This window comes from Chiloscyllium punctatum, chromosome 20 (genome assembly GCF_047496795.1).
Source record: "Chiloscyllium punctatum isolate Juve2018m chromosome 20, sChiPun1.3, whole genome shotgun sequence".
Classification (NCBI taxonomy): domain Eukaryota; kingdom Metazoa; phylum Chordata; class Chondrichthyes; order Orectolobiformes; family Hemiscylliidae; genus Chiloscyllium; species Chiloscyllium punctatum.
This window is the reverse complement of record NC_092758.1, coordinates 29,050,172-29,072,171: the sequence shown is the minus strand read 5'-3', so window position 1 is coordinate 29,072,171 and position 22,000 is coordinate 29,050,172. Positions and strand designations below refer to the sequence as shown.

At 36.5% G+C, this 22,000-nt stretch overlaps 1 protein-coding gene across 2 annotated transcripts in view; it reads right to left on the bottom strand.

Annotated features, from left to right (window-relative positions):
• Nucleotides 1–9,596: 9,596 nt before the first annotated feature.
• Nucleotides 9,597–22,000, bottom strand: part of gabrb2a (gamma-aminobutyric acid type A receptor subunit beta2a) — a 267,997-nt gene continuing 255,593 nt past the window's right edge. For both annotated transcript variants that reach the window (XM_072590566.1, XM_072590567.1), the window contains one exon: nt 9,597–19,911. In XM_072590566.1, the coding sequence (XP_072446667.1) occupies nt 19,564–19,911 (348 nt within the window). In that variant the 3' untranslated portion in view covers nt 9,597–19,563. The remainder of the gene's footprint in view (nt 19,912–22,000) is intronic.

Below are 22,000 nucleotides of genomic sequence, written 5' to 3'. Positions count from 1 at the left end.
GGGGCGGTGTGTACTTGTTGGGCCGAAGGGCCTGTTTCCATACTGTAAGTAATCTAATCTAATCTAATCTAATCTAAAAACTTTGCAAATTAAAAATCAAGTGTTGCACATTGTTGAGCTGCCACATTTGATGTGGCAATTTGAAAATGGTAAAGGCAAGAATTCAACACTGAATAACAATGAGAATCTTTTCAGTAAAGGTAAGTTGACCTGACAATAAAATTATGTTGAACTGCAGAGTGTTTAAAAGCTGTAAGTGCCAAGAACAGCAGAGTGGAAGAAACATCCAGGTATACAAACACAAACAGCCGTCTCGCCCCCTCTCTATTACACTGTGTGGCTAAAAGATAGAAAAACCAAGAAAACTTAAACAAGTAATTCATACAAGAAAAGACATGGGTTCACCAGATTAAGAATCAAATCAAAGAGCAACAGTCACTCTACAGACAACAGTGTATCATCCTCTCACAATCAGAAGGACTGAGAAAAATAACTTTCTGCCTTCTCCACCATCACATTTTTGTGTTCATGGTCTGAACTTTAGATCTTTGGAATATTGCTCATCCATTCTATATTTTTAACTATCTATAGACTGTGTTAATCATTTACCTTTAACTGTGGTTTGAGTGTAAGTATCCATATTTGGAGATCTAAATAGATAAAGTTTAATTTGAATAAAATAGAAATTATTTGGAGTCTTAGAGGCATAGAGATGTACAGCACAGAAAGATAACCTTCAGTCCAACTTGACCATTAGATAGCCTAAATTAATTTTGTCCACTTGCCAGCAATTGACCCGCATCTCTCTAAACCCTTCTTATTCATGTATCCACCCAAATGCTTTTTAAATGATGTAATTGTACCAGCATCCACAAATTCCTCTGGAAGATCATTCCATACGTGCACCACCCTCTGCGTGAAAAAGTTGCCTTATAAATATCCCTTTTAAATCTTTCCCCTCTTACCTAAACCAATGCTCTTAAGTTCTGGACTCCCCCAACCCAGGGAAAAGACCTATTTATCCTATCCATGCCCCTCAAGTTTTTATAAACATCGATAAGGTCACCCCTTAGCCTCCAACGCTCCGGGGAAAACAGCCCCAGTCTATTCAGCCTGTCCCTATAGCCCAAACCTTACAACCCTGGCAACATCCTTGTCAATCTTTTCTGAACTCTTTCAAGTTTCACAACAGCCTTCTGAAAGGAGGGAGAACAGAATTGCACACAATATTCCAAAAGTGGCCTAACCAATGTCCTGTATAGCCATAACATGACCTCCCAACTCCTGTACTCAATGATCTGGCCAATTAAGAAAAGCATATAAAACACCTTCTTCACGATCCTACCAACCTGAGATCCACTTTCGAGGAACTATGAATCTGAATTCCAGGGTCTCTTTGTTCAGCAACACTTCCCAGGACCTTGCCATTAAATATATAAGTCCTACCCTGATTTGCTTTTCCAAAATGCAGCTATTATCTAAAGTAAGCTCTATCTGTAACTCTTCAGGCCATTGACCCATCTGATCAATATCACATTATACACTGAGGTAACCTTCCTCTCTGTTCACTACACCTCCAATGTTGGTGTCATCTACAAACTTACTCACTATACATCCTAAGTTCACATCCAGATCATTTATATAAATCTGTGACTATTGATGATACAAGTATCTCAGCAAGGGACCCAGCAATCACTTCCCTAGCTTCCCACAGAGTTCTAGGATACACATGATCAGGTCCTGGGGATTTATCCATGTTTATGTGTTTTAAGACATCCAGCACATTCTCCCCTGTAATATGAACTTTTTTCAAGATGTCACCATATATTTCCACACATTCAGTATTTTCCATGTCCTTCTCCACAGTAAACACTGATGCAAAATACTCATTTAATATCTCCCCCACCTCCTATGGTCCATGTATAGTCAGCCTTGCTGATCTTTAAGGAATCCTATTCCCTCCCTAGTTACCCTTTTTTCCTAAATGTATTTATAAAATGCCTTTGGATTCTCCTTAATCCTATTTGCCAAAGCTAGCTCATGTCCCTCTTTGTCTTCTTTCCTGATTTCCCTCTTTAGTATACTTCTGCTGCTTTTATACTCTTCTAAGGATTCACCTGATCTCTGCTGTCTATATCTGATATATGCTTCTTTCTTTTTCTTGATCAAAACCTCAAATTCTCCAGTCATCCAGCATTCCCTACACCTACCGGCCTTCCCTTTCACCCTAACAGGAACATACTTTCTCTGGACTCTGATTGTTTCATTTCTGAAGGCTTCCCATTTTCCAGCCGTTCCTTTACATTCAAACATTCACACTAGTCAACTTTTGAAAGTTCTTGCCTAATATTGTCAAACTTAATCTTCCTCCAATTTAGAACATGAACTTTTAGATCCAGTCTACCTTTTCCATCACTATTTTAAATCTAATAGAATTATGGTGGCTGGCCCAAAGTGCCCCACCCCCCCCCCATCCCCACTGACAACTCAGTCACCTGCCCTGCCTTATTTCCCAAGAGGTGGTCAAACTTTGCACCTTCTCTAGTAGGTACATCCACATACTGAATCAGAAAATTTTCTTGTACACACTTAACAAATTTCTCTCCATCTAAACCTTTAACACCATGGCATTCCTACTGTTCTAATTAAAGTTAAGTGCGTTAGAAAATACTATTTTTCCCATTCCTGCAGAAACCTGGGATGAATTGTTTTTATACTGAGTAGCCAGTCAAGCCAATTGGTCATTTTTTGATCTAATTGGGATTTTACATCGATTTTATAACAGCTTGTGAAACAAATTAGGCATGGTTATCAGTGTACTCTTACCAGTTAATTTACAACACAAGGCACAAGTCAAGAATGCGATGGAATATACTCACCACTTACCTGAATGAGTGCAGCTCCAACAACAATCAAGAAGCCTGATGCTATCTAGGACAAAGTAGGTCGCTTTATTGACACCACATCCACAAATGCTCACTCTCTCTACAATGACTCATTGGCAGCAATGTGTACCAGCTACAAGAAGCACTGCTGAAATTCACCAAGGCTCCTTTAGATAACACCTTCCAAATCTATGACCACTTCGATCTCAAATGACAAAGGGATCACCAGCACCACCTGCAATCTCTTCTTAAAGTCATTCTCTATCCTGACTCAGAGAAAAAAAAATCACCATTCCTTCAGTGTCAGTGGGTCAAAAATCTATAATTCTCTTCCTTATGATATTGTGGGTATACTTACAGCAAATAAACTAGTGCTTCAAGGCAGCAGCTTGTCACCACCTTCCCCAGGGCATTTAGGAATGGTTAATAAGTACTGGCCCAACCAACAAAACCAACAATCCTTGAAGGAAATAATAAGGATGCCTTTGACTTGATCTACCTGTTGGATATGTAGATCACAAAAAAACATCTATGACCAGGGTATAGAAACATTTGATGAAGAGTTAATTTCTCTGGTCTGGCTTCCAATAACTGATAGATTTAATCAATCTGGCTGAAGGAACTTAATGTAATGTAATTACAGGAGTTTATGTGAATTATAAGATGATCATATATTTTCTGCTCGGTTATTAATGCTGGATACCATTGTGAGTTATCCTACAAAGAAATAAAGAAGTGCATCCAAGTGTTGATTTTTTTTACACCAAGAAGCTGTACCATTTGTACCATTGACGTGTTTTTCAAGGTTCTGTTCCAAGGTATTGCATGCATGTTGTGTTGGGGAATGATTTGATTTATTGTTTGCTGTGAGGATCAGACTGTGGCACATCAGTGAGAAGTGACCTTTCCTGCTGCAATGTGACAGAAAGCTGGACAGTTTTGTCTTCACTGTGGGAATTTGGAACCATTCCTGTGACAAGATACTGTAGCATTGGATTGTTTATAATTTTACTTTGATGTTATTACATGTAGTACATTGTTCAGATGAAAGGTTTGACTCCTCTGATCTGATGGCTTATTGTGCTTCAAGTACTCAACACCACTCATAGAGTGTTCCTTATAAAGTAGTACCATTTGTAATGTAATACTTATTGTACAGTTTCCAGATTCTGTAACCACAACTGTTTGGACTTTTTATTCTAGAGTTACATCCACTCATACTTAAAGAAGGTCAGGACTGATTTATCCAGATTATTTCATGATTACCTGCATGTACTATCTTTCGATTTTCCTCAGAGTTACTATTGGAGCATGATTTTTGTCAGTGCTGTCTTTATTCTTGAAGTGAAATTGATCAAAGATAGTTAAGTTGTTAAATGCAAATTGATCTGTTGTCTCTGTACATTGTGATCTGATTTCTTCCCATGATATACAGAAGTATGCTAACCTGTTCTGCATTTGAATTAGTTCTCAGTCCAGAAGCTCTTCAAAATCTCGTGAATTTTGCTTTCAATTTTTTTTGACTGATATATCAAATTCATCTGAAATCTTAAATTTTCCAGTGGAAATTTTGTTGCACTTTTTGATGATTTTTCTTGATATGGGAGAAAATTGTTAGAAAGTTATTCTCCTTGTACTGTACTCATTTTGTTGCCTTAAAGTGTTCTTAATTGATTTAAAGTTGCAATCTTTGTAACATTGAGATTCAACAGCAGCATTAGAACCTGAAAACTATTTTTCTCTTTTAATTATGGTTTTCAGTCTAAGATCCCATATTCCTTTATCAACATGGAACCTTCATTAAGACATATTTTCTTTCCCAAGATGCCTGAAAGATTTCTCAGTGATCGGTAGGTACAATTTCTCCAAAAAGGCTTCACTCAATAAGATACTATAACTATTTGACTGTATCAAAGATGACTGCTGTCATATCATTCACACCATCTTTTGTCAGCATCAGAAATATTTAAAACCAAATTCAACAGCAACCAAATTCAGACTTGCCTTCATTTTTGTTGTTTGAGTTTTCACGATTTAATGAATTGAATCTTCTTTAAAGAAACCTCTTTATAGCTGAATAAAACTGGGTTGAATGTTTCCATTTTGGCTATGTACCATTTTCAGGGAGTTTCATAGAGGGTTTCCAACCATGTCCCATGTGAGAAACAGAACTCACTCATAAATCAGCCTGAGACAAAGCCTTGGAAACAAGAACAATTTATTACAGCCTTGCAAGTACCGGACATTTCTGCAATCAAGCAGAAATGCTCACAAAAACAGAGCATGTTAGCTTTCTTATTCAGTTTACAAGTTGCGGAATCATGCCTCCCTTTTCCCATCCTATCATAAGCTGATTACCTCACTTGTGTTTTTTCTCTCTGGTTATTTTCTTATTTGGCCATCCTGCTGTCCTTGTATATTTGCATTCTTTGTTCCTTGTTTGTTACAGCTTGTTCTTTTATCCAGTTTCTCTTATCATACTATAAGCTTTATTGTGAAATGCCCCTGCTTCTTCTTTTTGTGGTCAGCTACAACACTTTAAAGTTATTTCCTAGCTTAAAACTATTTTCTTTAAAAGACTCTCTATATTCATTAAAGTCTTAGCCTTAAGTATGCTACATGCTACAAGAATTCCGCCACCGTTTGTATAATGTCCCACCCCCGAAATACCTCCCCCCCACCCCACCTGCAGAAACTACATTTCTAATCTCCCACACCCATGAGAAGTTTTCTCAAGGAATTTTCCTGCTGCTACCTTGTTGATTTATGTATCCAGCCTCTATGGGATCTTTTTTGTTCAATTGTGTAATTAGAGGTGGATGTGTTCACTGTTACCAGGGCCTTCCATATTTAAACCCCAATTGATAATCAATGCAATGGTAAGGAAGAATATTGGGTTAAAGCATGACTTGTAATATGGATTGAGATAAACACCAATGGAAAAACCATTAGGTGTTTCCATGGGACCCAAACGGAAGTAGGGAATACATTAAACAAATCAGATGCCTGTAATAATACTTGTATCATGGGTTACTTTATCAGACTGGTCAAGCTAAACAAGCAACACGACTGTGGAGGAGGATTTCCTGGCGTATATACGCAATGGTTATATTAGAATTATATACTGAGGAATCAAGCAGACAACAGGCTATTCTAGACTGTGCAATGAGAATTGATTAATTAACTATCTTGATGTGCAGAGTCCATTCTGGGAAGAGTGACCATAATATGAGAGAATTCTTGGTTTAAGATGGAGGTGAAGTAATTGAATTCAAAACTAGGGTCCTAGAACTAAATATAGGGAAAAATGATGGTATGATACATAGATTGGCAAGGATGAATTGGGAACATTAGAGATTGGTGTATAAGCAATGGTTCATATTTAAATAATTTGTCCATAAATTAGAACAATTATTTATTTGGTTGTCTTTGTACACCTGTTAATAAAGGTAGACAGGAAAGTGCAGTAAGGAGTTAGGTAAGTGAATAGTATATTGGCTTTCATTGCAAAAATATTTCAGTTCAGAAGTACAATGTTGCACTGCAGTTATACAAGGAGTATTGTGCAATTTTGTTCTCCCTACAGAACAAAGGGTGTACTTGTCCAAGAGGGAGTATGGCAGAGGTCCACTAACCTGGTACCAAGGATGGAAGGAATGTCATGAGAGGGTGATTCCTTTGGGTCTGCATTCCTTAGACTTTGGAACAATGAAAGGGGATCTGATCCAAACACATAAAATTCAAACATTGCTAGACAGACTAAATACTTGGTAAGGTGTTTTCCCAGTTGGGGAGTCTAGAACTAGGGCACACAGTCTCAGGACATGGGGTTGGCTATTTAGGACTGAGATAAGGAAATATTTCTTCACTCAAAGGGTGGTGAACTTATAGAACTACTCCCCACTGAAGGCTGCTGAAGCCGTCTCACTAAGGGTATTCCAGAAATCAAGAGATACATTTTTAGATTTTAAAGGCATCCAGAAATATGGGGGGAAAGAAGGAATATGGCATTGAGATAGAGGATTAGCCATAAGCCTATTGCCCAATGGACCAGAAGTGAAGGGCCAAACTGCCTACTCGTGTTCTAGGTTTCGATGTAAACTTTATTGTGCTGTGCAGAGCTCAGAGCATGCACTGACAAGATTTTCTCCTGCAGCTTTCACAAACTTATCTGGAGAGCACATCACTGGTACATCTCCTCACCAGGTCAAGGAAGAAACACCCCAGTTCATTGGCACTCCGAGGATTGCAAAAGACCATGCACCACCTCAGCCTCTGGCCTATGCATTACAATGCCCATTGTTACTATCTACTGCCTTCCCTTGAAATTGGGGTAGTGGTAACTTGCCAACTCCACTCATCCCACAGAGCCCTATGCCCTACATCGTGTATCAGATAGCACCTTTATATTTGGAGTTGCCTCCCTTCACGATCATTATCCCCTTTGCATCCTAGTAATGGATCAATTTCCCCATAACGGAAGTTTCTATTTTCTTCATTCTAGCATCATAACGGGATGTTCACTGCCCAAATATCCAGGGCTGATCATAGACCACCATAGGAGCAAGTTACTGCAGATTCTGGAATTTGTAATGATTCCGTACTGAAAGCAATAAATGCTGGAGATCACAGCAGGTCAAGCAGAATCCATGGAGAGAGAGAGCAAGCTAACTTTTTGAGTCTATGATTTGGAGATGCAGGTGTTGGATTGAGGTGTACAAAGTTAAAAATTGCACAACACCAGGTTATAGTCCAACAGGTTTAACTACCACCTGATGAAGGAGTGGTGCTCCGAAAGCTAGTGTGCTTCCAATTAAACCTTTGGACTATAACCTGGTGTTGTGTGGTTTTTAATTTCAAGTCTAGATGACCCTTTTTTTTATTTCTAATCTCTACCCAGATGGCCTCATTTTAAGAGCCTTCTAGGATTTCCTCCCTTGTTATTGAATAGATAATCTCTTTTATCAGTAATGCAATGTCACTAGCTATGTTACATTCCCCACCCAGAGGCCTAAAACATCTATAGCCTGGAATGCTGAGCCGTCAGTCCTACCAGCCCTTCAGCCATGTCTCAGTGATTGCGACAATATCAAATCTCATGTACTGATCAATTTAAGTCCACTGCCTTTGCAGTCAGGCTCCTTGCATTAAAAAACATATGATTTATTTTTCTGGTCCTCCCATGTGCCTTATCATTCCCGTGTCTTCTCCACCTGCTGGACTGTTCTAGTATTCCTTCTATATCTGACTGAACCTTGGTTCTGGGTCTACACCTACTGTGCCCAATCCCCCTGCCAAATTAGTTGAAAAACTCCTGAACAGCACAAGCAAACCTCCCTCAAAGATATTTAACCCATTCCAGTTTAGGTACAACCCACCCAGCTTTTACTGATCTCACCTACCACGGAAATTGTCCCAACCATCTAAAAAAAATAAAAGCCATCCCTCCTATACTCTCCCTTTTAGCCTGTTCCTATACTCAGTAGTGCATGGCTCTGGACGTAATCTAGAAATTACGATTTTAGAAGTCCTTCCTTTAATTTACTACTGAACTCTCTCAATTCCTGTTGCAGGACCTCATTTTGTTCTTTTTACCCATGTCAATGACATTGTTTTGTACCACAACTGCTATCTGTTCATCCTCCCACTTCAGAATGCCTTGTAGCCACTCTAAGACACTCCTGACCATGGCACCAGAGAGCATTCTTAATGAAGAGCTTTTGCCCGAAACATCGATTTTCCTGCTTCTCAGATGCTGCCTGACCTGCTGTGCTTTTCCAGCACCACTCTAACATTGATTCTAATCTCCAGCATCTGCAGTACCCACCTCCGCCTGGCATTAGGGAAGCAACATACCATTTTAACTCCAGATGTGGATGCAGAAATTCTATAAGAATCTCTTCCTGCTTTAGTAGCACATTTACACTGTTTTACATGCATCAGAGCTCCTGTTGCATTTCTAATAAGGTAATTCAACTGGAATAAGAACTTTAAGAAATTTCTTGTTAATGTTTTTTGCCTCAACCACTAACACTGAAAGTAAATGCTATAAAATCCTATTAGCATTTTCATTTTTCTTGTTAAAATGAGTAGAATGCAGGAAATATTTAGTCATTACCTTTACTGTTACAATATTTTATCCTGTTATTGACGTAATAAGCACACAAAAAGACTACACTGTCATAGCAGTTTCTGCCTGGTGTCTTATTTCACTTTATGTTTCTGGCACAAGATATATACAAAAGCATTCCACCTTAGCATTATTTCATATCGGTGATATTTGAGACAATTTTTGCTTCTATTATCCTTTATTTCTTTTACTATTTTTAACCTATGTCCAAATGTTAAGTTTAAACTTGATGCTTACATTTCTTTCTTGTTTCCCACCTTTTTTATTTCTGCAGAGGTCCCCTTTCATTAGATATGTTTATAATCTCCATTCTCATTTGATCATGATGATTTGCATCATATTGTCCTATGATGTTTGTTCAGGAAATGTATATGGATGACCATATAATGTATAGCTTTGCATCATTTAAATCATGAACAGAGATATTTGCTTTTTCTCAAATGAAATAAAGTTCAACTGTAATTCTCTTTTTATAAGTGCATTAAAGCCTACATTATGATTATAGAATAAAGTCTAATCATGTACTTGAATAAAGAGTTTTCAAAGGAAAAAAACAAGTATAGAATGCAATTTTTGTTCTTTTAAAATGTTCTTTATTTATACTGCATTAATTCTGGCTTCAAGAATTACACACTAGCCAACAGTAGTTTATATTTACATGCAGAAATTTACTGCAGAAAATTTAGTCAAAATATTTCTAATGGTCCAACTCATTTAAGATCAATATTAATATCCACCATTTGCTTATTCCAACATTAACAATCTTTAAAATAGTGGACATGAAACACTATGTGTTGATGTCCACTCACTTCTTGCATTTTATAGCATTTGAAAAATGTGCATATTGTGAAGAAAGAAAAAAGGCTACCTTTTCAACTTAAGGCTGATGAAAAATAATGCAAAAAAAATTAAATCTCGCTCCCACCACACCCCCCGAACAAAAGCTTAATCCTACTCATTACTTTAACTGAATAAAGCAAAACACAAAACAATTAGTTTCTCTATCAAGTGTGCATTGAATACTTCCATTGATATTTACATTATTGTTTAAACACTTTAGCTTGTACCATGAAGCTGCTTGAGCATTCGCATTACATTTAAATACAAATTAGAAGTTAAAAATGTCAATAAGAAATCTGCTTATATTTACAAGAGTTCATCCCCAGGTGATGGGCATCAACAGATGAACATTATATACAGTTGATAAAATATATATGATGAAGGGTGTTTCTACACATGAAGGCTGTATTAAAGGGGAATGTTTATGAAGTCCAAAGTCCTATAAATGTAGAATTCTTATCTCCCTTCCTCAAGTGTTCAAGAGCGTTAGCTGTGAATAACATTCTACTGTAAAGTACTGTCATGAGTCAATAACTGTTCTGCAGAGATCTGCAGCTTGACGTTTCATTTTCTTTAAAAAGTTCTATATGTTACAATATTCCTCTGAACCAGTGTTATTATTGGTTTCTTTTCAAACTAGTTGGAAACTATCTAAAGCAGCTCCTTGTCAAGCTTTGCTTCCAACAGAGAACAAGATGAAAGTTGCCAGTTAGTTCAGAGAGACTTGGTGTCAGCTACAGAATGTGATTCTGAAACATGTCCATTGCCTGCTGGTGACAGAATTCATATACTTCAATGAAATATAACGTATAATGCTCTTCAAAGGAGCTCTCTAGCTGTTGATTGTTTTTCAACAGAAAAAGGCTGCTTATAATAAACAACATGGGATACTTTATGGATTGCAAGCACTTTACAATTAAAGAATTTCATGTTATATTAACACCCATCTTTAAATTCATTCTTGATCGCTAATTTGCAACATTTTTACAGTTTGGTCAGCTTTGATATATGTTTGCATTGTTTTATAGATTTAATGTATCTGTTCCAAAAGATACACATCTGAAAAAATAATGAAGAATTTTAAGCTAGATAGTTAATGTAGCAAGAGGAACCTAAGATTTTATAAGTAACTTCTGACATACTTATAGATGAAGCAATGTGTTAAAAGTTCTGCCAACTAAAATCTGAATATTTTCATATGATTCAAATAGATATGTACTCACTTTTAAGTATTACAATTAATCTGATCTGACATTGATTACGTTTGTTTTCTTGCACTCCAGGATGTGACACAAATTCAAAATCAGAATGTAAATTATGAAATTTAGTGCAGAAAGGAATATATCCAATCCTGTAAGGAATAAATCAGGAAACAAAAATCTACTTGTAATACAGGTGCCCAACCTTCACTTGATGATTTAGGAGACAAAAAAAACCCTGAAATCTGGGCAGAAAATGACAACATATATAATCTTGTAGATATTTATGCACATGAGCCTATGCTTGTAATTACTGTGATACTTAATTTCATGTTAAATGAATGTCTTTGACTGATTTTTCTTATGTAGTTGAGTTATACCAAACTTAAAATGAACTAAATTTGAACTTTTATGACATCAAAAAGTGAAGGTTTTAACTTCCCTAGGTTAGGAAAGAAAGGAAGAAAATTTAATTCTATCTTTTAAGTGTAGCATTAGAATTAACTATGTATAGGGGGCCCTCGTTCAAGGTAGTCCTATAATCATAGAATCATAATCATAGAACCCCTACAGTTTCCTGTCTTAGTTGTGTTTTACTTCAACATTGATAAGTTCTTGGGCCTGTAATCTGATGGAGCATTGCAAAATTCATTTTAATATTCTTTCCCTGATCAAATTAACAACATTTTTGGTGTGACCTCTCCTACTTTCTGATATGGAGTTGCTCTCTAGACTTCTGGCTGTTGACATTTCTTCATTGTCTGAGATCTGCATTGGGGACCTCATTGATCTCCAGCCTACCTGCTTAGCTTGTAGCTTGTTCCTGGCTACATTGTGGTGAAGTCTGGCTGGTGTTTTTTTGGGAGTTTGTGGAACTCTTTGCTGACCACTGCTTCCCCTGAGGTCTGCTCTGATGCAATGGGAATAATCCGCTTGACTGGCTGTGGGGCTTGGCCTTGCTCCCTTCCACCTGGTTGGTGGAGTTTCTGTCATGGTGTATAGTGATTGCTCCACCTGCCTCCTTCTCTCTCTGAGGTGACAGCTTGAATCATGGGCCTCCTGTGCCAGAGTGCAGCCAGCATAGTAATGCTGGAGATTTGCTGAATTTGATTAGGTTTGAAGAACAGATTGCAATGGCTGCTGAGTCACCAGGGACCAGGGGCTGACTGGTTGTTGGCCCTTGATCAGCTGGGAGGAGTGACTCCACCATGAACGTATGGATTCTGGAAGTGCTGGCAGTTGATAGGAGACCCCATGGTCTGTTGAGGATGTGCTGTCAAGCACCGGGTGCAATGTGAACAGGATAGTTTGGTAGAGGGTAGTATGGAGCCTCAAGAATGGAATAGTGTGTCAGGCTCCACTGAGAGGGTTAGGGAGCAGAACACATTCTAGGTAGAATGTTATTTCCTTTACACTTTAAAAGATATTTATGATGCTAAATTCTGAGATTGTTAAAGTACTTCAGTACAGAGTATAATATTTCATTTCTCTTCTCCTAAAGAACCTAACCAGTTTTAACATTTCTATAAAAATCAATGTTTTATTTAATGTTGGTTCACTTGAGTTTGCAATTTTTAGGAATCAAATACAAAATGATAACAAAAAACAAAGTCAAGATTTCCCAAAAGAAAAAAAGTCAATAGTATTGTTTAGCAGCAGATAGCTGATTATCTTAAATTTTCAATGGATTCTCCTGTCAATTTGTTAAAATAAAATTGTGGTGAATAATCAGCTGCTTTCCCGGAATGATACACTGAAACAGGCAAATTAGCCAAGTCAGTAACGAAACATTTAGGTGATCTTGAATAAATAGTCTGAAAACCCCATTGTATGGACAACTTTTAAAGTTATTTAGTTAGGTCCATTATTTCTAATATTAACATCATGGAAGGGATGAAAAAATGTGCAAACATTTGAAAATGATGATAAAATAAAAAAATGGATGTTAGGATGGAGATGAGGTATGCTTCTTCAGGAAATACTGAATCATTTTAATTCTCACATTTCTGATTTTATATAAAAAATGATTTCCAATCCCTGAAAAACAATTCACAACATACTTGAAAAAGATCATTTTAACTTTCATGGCCAAGGTGTCCATCTCATTGTAAACGCATGACACAGAAATCAGGCAATTTTAGGTGGAAAGGCAGTGCCATTGACAATCACTATTACATTACCACCCATGTGCGGAAGATAAAAGTGATCCCTTTAAATTTGATTTAATCAATTGACATTGAAACAAAATGAGGGATGGGACGAACAACTATATAGTGATGACTATGCACAGCCACATTATAGATGCATCTAAAAAAACTGAATACATTCCTTTAAAAGGTGTGACCATATAAAGTGAGCAGAGCATCCTCTAACCTTTCCATCAACTTGCCTGAGCCTAAACCAGACATCTAACAAACCTGGTTTCATATCTGATCACAATATGATCTTCCAGCCATATGTTCACACCATTACTGAGGCTACTTCTGTAATACTACCTGAGCTGCCCTTGCTTCAGCTTAACTGCTGTCTGTCTATGGCCTCATTCTTTCTTTCTCTTAGTTATAACCCCAACACTCAAGATCTTTGCACTCTGAATCAAGAATCCCTGAATTTAGTTGCTAAACTATTTGTGATTATGCCTTCAGCTTCAAGAACCAAAATTCTGGAATTCCTTCCTCATATCATTCACTTTATATCTCACTTCTCCACTGTGATGAAACTCTTTGTAACAAACTTCTTTGACTAGTCTTTTGGTCATTGAGCCCAACAACTCTATTTTTGTGGCTTGGTTTCAAACCTTTGTCAATAATACACATTACTATACCAAGGATGCAAATAAATCCAAATTGTTGTTGTTGTCTTAATGAGAAAGCATATCCAGGGTCATCAAAATCTTTGACATCTTTAGGAATATTGACAACATGGATTGTTCACTAGATCCCTGAAAAAAAAATTGAAATGAAGTAAAATTATAATTTTTATATTCTATTCAGGTTTGTACCTTTAAATATGATTCTCCAAAGAGCATATTTACATATGAAGTTTGAATTAAGAACTGGAATAGGTCAGTCAGCCTCTCATAGCAGTTCATCATTTCAAAAAGATCTTGGTTGATATGATTGTGGCCTCAACTCAACTAAGTTGCCCTATCACTGCCTTGTAGTTAAGAATCTATCTACTTCTGCCTTAAAAACATTGAATAACCTTGCCTCCACAGCTCAGTAGAGGAACAGAGTTCCACAAACTTACAATTCTCTGACAGAGAGAAAAAAAACTTCTCAACTATTTAAATGTGAAACCTCTTATTTTTAATCCGTGTCCCCTAGTTTTAGTCTCTCCTACATTCTTTAAGCACCCACCCTGCTGAATCCCCTCCTGATGGTAACTTTTTAAATAAGGTTAGCTCTCATCCATGTAAACAGGACAAACTGGTTCTTTCAAGATAACACCATCTTCCCAGGAATTAGTTGAATGAACCTTTTCTGAATAGGTTTGTATACAATAATATATTATATAAGCCAAACATTGTACACAGTATTCTAGATGTAGTCTCAACAGTGCCCAGTACACAGGAGTAAAACTTCTCTACATTTCCATTCCATTCTCCATGCAATACATGACAATCTTTCATTTGCTTTCCAAATTACTTGCTGTCCCAACTTACAAACTTGTGATTCATGTACAAAATATACAGATTTCTGTGTACCTCCATTCAGAAACCTTTTCCATTTAAAGGATTTAATGGTTTCTTATTCTTCTTGCCAAAGTGAACATGTTCACATCTCTTCACTTTATACTCCATCTGTCGAAGTTTTGCCTATTCATTCAATTTATGCATACCTCCTCAGATTCCTTATAGCTCCTTCAAAATGTAACTGCCCTACCTAAATTTCATATCGTTTCTCTCTAACTACCAAGCATAATTGTCTCAATTAACATGCTTAGGATTAGTTAAGTGACCGTCAGAATGTTAGCATTGATAGCAGTGCATGTTTTCACCAAATTCTAGGTGCTCGTGAAGTGTTGTCAACCAAATTATTGTTTACATCTATGCCTAATTTTAACTGTACTGACAACTGGAAAATGTATCTCATTCTTGGGGAAATAAATCAATCCCCCCCCCTCCAACTAGGACATGAAAGATTTTTTTCTTTCTTTAAGCCATTATGATTGCAGTAAACTTGTCACATACAGTACACTGACTAAGGCAATGGTATTTGATCTATCCACAGTAGCAAATTAGCTAAGTACAAACTGAACACATACCTGCATTAGGCAGTTTCTGACACAGAACAAAAACTACTTGCCAAATTGTGAATTAATACAAGAGGCAAATATCTCAGATTAAAGCAATCCAACTGCATTTTTGACACTTTTGAAATATTTCCAAACAGTATTTGAGTAGCAAGTTCTTTTGGCTTTAATTAACAAAATAACTCGCATGGAATATTTGGGTATTTTAAACTTAATTAATCATATTGTGATGTTCCATTTTTGAATGAAGAGTAGTTTTTTTTTACAAACTAGCATTTGCAAAGCCTAAAGAATGTGTTGCATTTGAAGTAAATATATCCTTCGAGCAGGTAATGCAGCTTTCCATGCTAGTGCAATTCACATTTTGCCTCATCAATATTAACACAATTTTAGCTTCTATGTTTATTTTATTTTCTTGCTAACCATATCGAGTTTACTGAGTGTAAAAATTAGAACTGTGTTGGATGCACACACCCTAAAGTTCAAGAAAAATACCGGTATTTACATGAAGTACATGGCTGTCTCAATATAGCAAGATGTTTCTTTTTATGTTTGTTTAAAGTTCTTTTATAAACTTGAAAACCTGTCAGAAGCTACCTAAATTCAATCTATTCTAGTCCTGATAATTTCAAAGAAAACGAAAGCATTCCTTATGTAAACATTTATAAAGTATTGAAATCAAATAAAAAATTTGCATGAATCTGCACCATAACCAAAAATACAAATCACAACCTACCCACAACTATGTATATTTACAGATTATTGTAAAACACAATACAATCTGAATAACTGTAATAATATGTTGAGAAGCTTCATCAAGACACACAACACCTGAATAGCTGGCTCCATTTGGAAATAGGAAACGTCAATGAAAATGAAAGAATATATCTAGTTATAAGCTTCCCAGACTTGTATCACTGGAGAATTATTAAAATCTCTCAATCAAGTATACAAGAAAAAAAGTCCAGCTGAGAGGAATGGGTACACATTCCTCTCAGGAACAACATGTGGGCCTGAAAGGTATCCTTTTGCTCTGCAACCAATTTAAATTGTTGAAAGAAGGACATTCATTCTACCAATGTATATGCTAGGACTACACTCAATCTGGTATTGGGAACCTGATGCCCAGAACATTTCTGGGTCATTAACCCTTGCCATCTTTCAAAGCAGATTAATTACTTGGATTGGAGTCAAGTTTGAAGGGTAATTAGTGGCTATAAGTGTGTCAGGAGGGGGATCTCATTCTAGAGGCCAATACTGAAAAACAAATAGTGGTATTTCTGAGTTTGTCACTACTTTGCAGAATAAAGGTGGCAGGAGATTATAGGGCAAGAAAAAAGGTACTAGATTCACTCGTGAGAATTATCCATTTTTTTCCCAAAAAGTTTTTTTATTTAACAGGAGCTAGCTTAATGTTTCCTGGCGTTATGTTTGACAGGTATACAATAAAGGCATTGGGCTGTTTTATTTTCCCAATCTGTGTTTTGAAAATAACCTTCTGGTTCTCCCAGCCTGATTAGCATTTCCACAAGGAACTACTTGGACACTTAACTAGAGGCCAATATCATCTCTGTCCCACCTGGAGGCATTGGGATACTGACACATCATCTGGGAGCATTATTTTCAATTGCGTACCCAATCCCGATTTCATCACAATAGAAATCAAATCTAGTGTGTAATAGCTGCACCACTCTGTCCTTATTTAGAAATGGTTACTACAGATTCTAATTTAGATCATGATGGAGAAAAGAGACATGTTTTGATACCATTAAGCTCACTATTCCAACATGAAATGGTATGTTCAATCTCATTATCGCTTTGTATAAAATAATCTTGACTACAAAAATGTACTTCACTGAATAATGTCCTCTTGAATGCCATTTATCTTATGAATTTACATTTTTGATACTGTTCTTATAGAATGGTATACAGATTGGACAATTAATTTACATTTCATACTTAAGCTATGATATGATTTATCATCTAGCATTTCCAACACAATATATGAAATTACCTTTATTTAAGACACATCTGCAATTTAAAAATGAAACTGAACTGAAAGTGTCTTCTTTAGATCTATTCTATAATAATTAATATTACCTTAAAAAGGTATCATAACTTCAAAAAATAGTTTAATGTTCACCTTTGTCTTAAACATATTTCCCTATTGTCATCATTCATTCTGCAAGTATACTTACCACATGATATAAAACCACTTCGGGGAAAAGCAGAATAATGATTATAACTAGATTAGAGACTGTAGTATCTGATACTTTGGAATAAGTACAAAAGATGTGCTAATAAAACAATGAACAATATAAATGAGTTGACCAATTACAAATCACTAAAATAAGACGGTGATGTGATTCTAAATTGGATAGAATTTTACCATCCGCTTCACGACTCTGATGTTGGACCAAATGAGAAACTGAATGTGCATTTCGCTGGCAGTGGAACTTGATGCAACGCCAACAGACATCTCCTAATTGACCACTTCTTTGTTCAATGGGCAGGATATAGATGCTGTTGGCTCATTAAAGGATGGGCAGCTCCAAAGCACTGACAGCTCTAATGGAAAAGGTAAACATTGTTGAAAAACACTAAAGATCTAGAAACCATCCCAAGATGGAAGCTTCCTTGCAGAGATAAGTACAAATTTAAAGGTAGATCTCTTCAACAGTCCACTGATATTGCCCATTAAATTTGCCCGCCTTCCGTCCTCTCCAGTCTTCAATGTTAATGGCCTCCTAGGTGGCTGAAGGGAGATCACCTCCATGAGGTTGGAGGTTTCTCCACAGAGTGGGGCCCTGGAAAATTGTCTTTAATTTTAATTAGTTAAAATTGTTGCCTATTTCCATTCAGTGGGCTGCTGATCCACATTCACTCCCACCACTGGGTAACTTCCCTGGAAGTGGAACTGCATCAGAAAGCTGTCTCAAGCTCGCTCCCTGCTATCTCCTCCATCTCTCAGCCCACCATCCCAAGGCCAGGGAAGTTCTGTCCCTTGTCTCTGGCAGGTGTACAGAATATTGATGGGCCGTAAGAGTCCTCATTGTTAAATAGTGCATAATAGAATAGCAAATAAAAATGTTCTTCTATTGATCATTAAGGTCGGTACAATTCAGAATGTTTGTACCAAATTGCATGAATACATATGTGAAAGCAGAGCTTTTTTTTGTCTGTTTTCCCTGGATCCTGACTTACAAAGTCAATGGTAATCTTCACATGAAAGATATAAGCACATTTTTACATATACATTTGACAAAAAGTGAAACAACTACTAGTCATCACAATGAAGATTCCTATGTTTTAAGACCAGTTATCAATTCACCAGCTCCAAAAAGCTTGCAACACTTATAATTTACCAATTGGTCACAATAGTTTTGTCGTTTACTATTCTTTGTTCCTTAATATACATGAAGAATGCGTGGGGTCAGCTCTTCATTCTGTCCTCGACAAAAATATTTCCATGTTATTCTAAATTTGTCAATGATGTAATTTTCACAAATGCAAAGTGCATGATCTTTAATATGATTGATACTGCCACTTGAAACACTCTATATGCAAATATAAGATGGCTGTGGGAATTGGATTTGAGGTAATTTTTACAAGATCTACAAGAAACAAATGTGGCATTACAATTCTAGTTCAAAAATTGTTTTGCCAGTTTACTTTAACTTTGGGTCATTGTGAGTTCAGAGAAACAGTGATATTATTTTGTTTATGTTAATAGCAGCTCTTAATCAACCTGCATGAAATATTATCCCTCAGCTTTTAGTATGGAAGCTGGTTTGACAAACTAATATTGGCTCTTTAAGATACTTAAAATCATAGTCATACATTATTAAAATTACTACTTAATCATTAACTGAAAACTCAAAAGGAATGATTTTCTTCTCAAGTGTGAGATTATAACTTAGTAACATTGTCAATTGATCCATTCCAATTCAAATCTTTTAAACTAATATAATATTCAATGTGATATCAACATTGACTGGTCTGCTGCATATACATTAAAGCAAGATAAAAAGTGACCTCTGACATTTAAGTATGCAAGAGGCAACTATAAGCAATAAAAAAAGAGTTTCAATTAACATAAATAAAGCAATGAAAAGTTCAAATACAGCCAGCCATTAAGGAGTTAAAGTGCATGCAAAATTTGTCCTGAACAATCTCAGTTTTAAAACGATGGTTCCACTTTGTTGCAAAACAAAAAAAAAGTGTGGAAAGACACTGTCTGTGCACATTCTTCAGCTTAATTCACATAATACAGCCAGTAGATCACATTGAAGAATCCAAAAACAAGAGGAAATATCATCCGTGACCACTTATCAATGGCATTCACATCAGTCAAATCAGGAATGTTAATTTTCAGCTGGGAAGCACGCCTTCGTAGCCTGCTCTTCTTTTGGGCCACGTGTCTTTCCAAGGCGCTTCTTCCAAAGTTGTGCCTTGACAATCCTGCCTTCCTATACTGAATTCCAGAGCTGTCATACGGCATCATGGTGCTTCTGGGATCAGTGATACCCATTGTCATCTCAGCAGCACTCATTTCATTTTTAATCTCAAGCGTGCTCAGGAGAATGTTTTCATGTGGATCCATCTAAAAATGAAAAAGAATTACAACTCTCTCTAAGGTAAGGTAACAAGCATGTTATACATTCTTCAACAATAAAACACTTTCTTTAAATTTCACAAGACTTTTCAATTGCGTAAAAGTTTTTCAGTGCAGCTTTAATCTGGGTCCAAGCTTCATATTTTTAAGAAATTTCCCATGGCATGTCATTACGGTAATTTTGGACTGAACCAGTCCTGCTATATGGCTGAAATGACCTCTATGAAGTTGGAAATCACCTGTCAAGCAGTAAAAGTACAGCCTCAAAAGGAATACTGAAAGTACCAGTCTCTAACTTAGGCATAGCTGGACCTCTTCAATTTCAATGTTTAAGCCCTTTTACAGCTTGTCAGTTTCACACAGAATGAAGAAGCATTCCCACCTGTTTACTCGTCTGTCTGACTAAGCTGTTGACAACACAGGAAATAAGTGGATTGTCTGTTAAAGCCAGAGTGGTTAACTATAATAGTTAGTAATTGTCTGTTTGCATACAACAACTATTTAACCAGCAGTTTTAAGAGAGTTCCTTATTTCTCCACAAACCCATTGGGAAAACATGGATGCAAAAGAGAAAATGTCAGAATCAGGACCCAATGACACTTTTTTAGTAGACTTAACTTTCTAAAGAGACTAAAAACCTTCCTGTTAAAATTTCCTCAATCAAGTATTTTGACTTGACATGCAAGCTGAATCGGAAATGAGACCTCTGCAGTAGACATAAAGTGAGAACATAGACAAACTCAAGGAAAGACAGAGAAAGGAAAAATACCACACGGGAAATGATAAGCTGGAACAGATAGGCAAATTCTAGTCAGACCAGATCGGCTTTTCTTTGTGCTTATTTCGCTGGGGGCTATCAACAACAGAAAAAATGCATTCAACCACCACCGGTTACCTACTGGCCTGGTATATCATTTATCATCAAGTCAAGCGGTTCAGTGAGGAAAGCACGCCAGGAGCATGAATATTGTAATGATTCCAGCTATGGTAATACAGGATAAGTCAGTTATCAGGATGAAATCTAGGTTGATAGACATAAGCTTGATTTTTGTGGTTTGTTTACCATGGTAATCAGTCACTGAACATACTCACAAACTACCAATGTACTTTTAACAAAAGATATACAAAAGAGAGAAAAAAAGCATAAACTATTTTACACCATACTGGACCTATTTCAATAAATCTCTTCGTGAATATCAGAAAAAAGATTCTTTATTTTACTTTCAACAACAACCTTACAAAAACAAACTTCAGAAGGATCATCCTGTTTCTACTTGAAGTTCCTTGTTCAGTAGGCACTTTTTTTTGACATGCTTCTGCATTCATTTGATGTTATCTTTTTTAGCTAAAGAATCTTGAAACCCTTAAGATAATATAGCTCATTTTCTTTAATATGTTCCTTTAAACTGATGCATTCAGCAGCCTTGTAGGAGGCCTGCACCCTGACATCTTAAAGTCTTCTGTTTCTGGAGCTTTTATCTTTCTAAAGTCTAAGTCACTCAGCATTTCATTTCTTCTGCTGAGACTATTTTGGGAACTGGTAGTCTGCACCACATCGGTACAGCTTTTTCTCCATGAAAAAAAGTCTGTACACAGATGGTTCTATTTCTCTTTCTAAAATGAAATTTGTTTCTGTTCCCCTCCTTGTTCATTAGGTTATCTTGTTGCTAGGCAATAGCTCAACTTCTAAACTTGTTTTCTGAAGTACTAAAATATCTGCCTCAGGGTGTTATTTTAAAATCTCATTTAAGTAAATGTAAACAAATCACCACTCATGGAAGTCAAAATGAAGCTAAACTGTCTCCCCTTCCTAATCCACACAATATAGAAATGTGAATCAAACTTAACTTTTCTAAATATAATATTACGACACTTTTGAACAAAATATCTGCTGAAAATGAGGCACCAACACAGTACGATAAGTACATAGGACAATGTAAATGTTAAGCAGCAGGAGCATAATGCATAAGACCAAGAAAGGAATTCCTGCAACCAATCGATCAAAGCAAACCACTACAATTATGCTGCAACCCATCATGAATGTGAGTAGACAGTTCGATTAACTAACCAGAAGAGG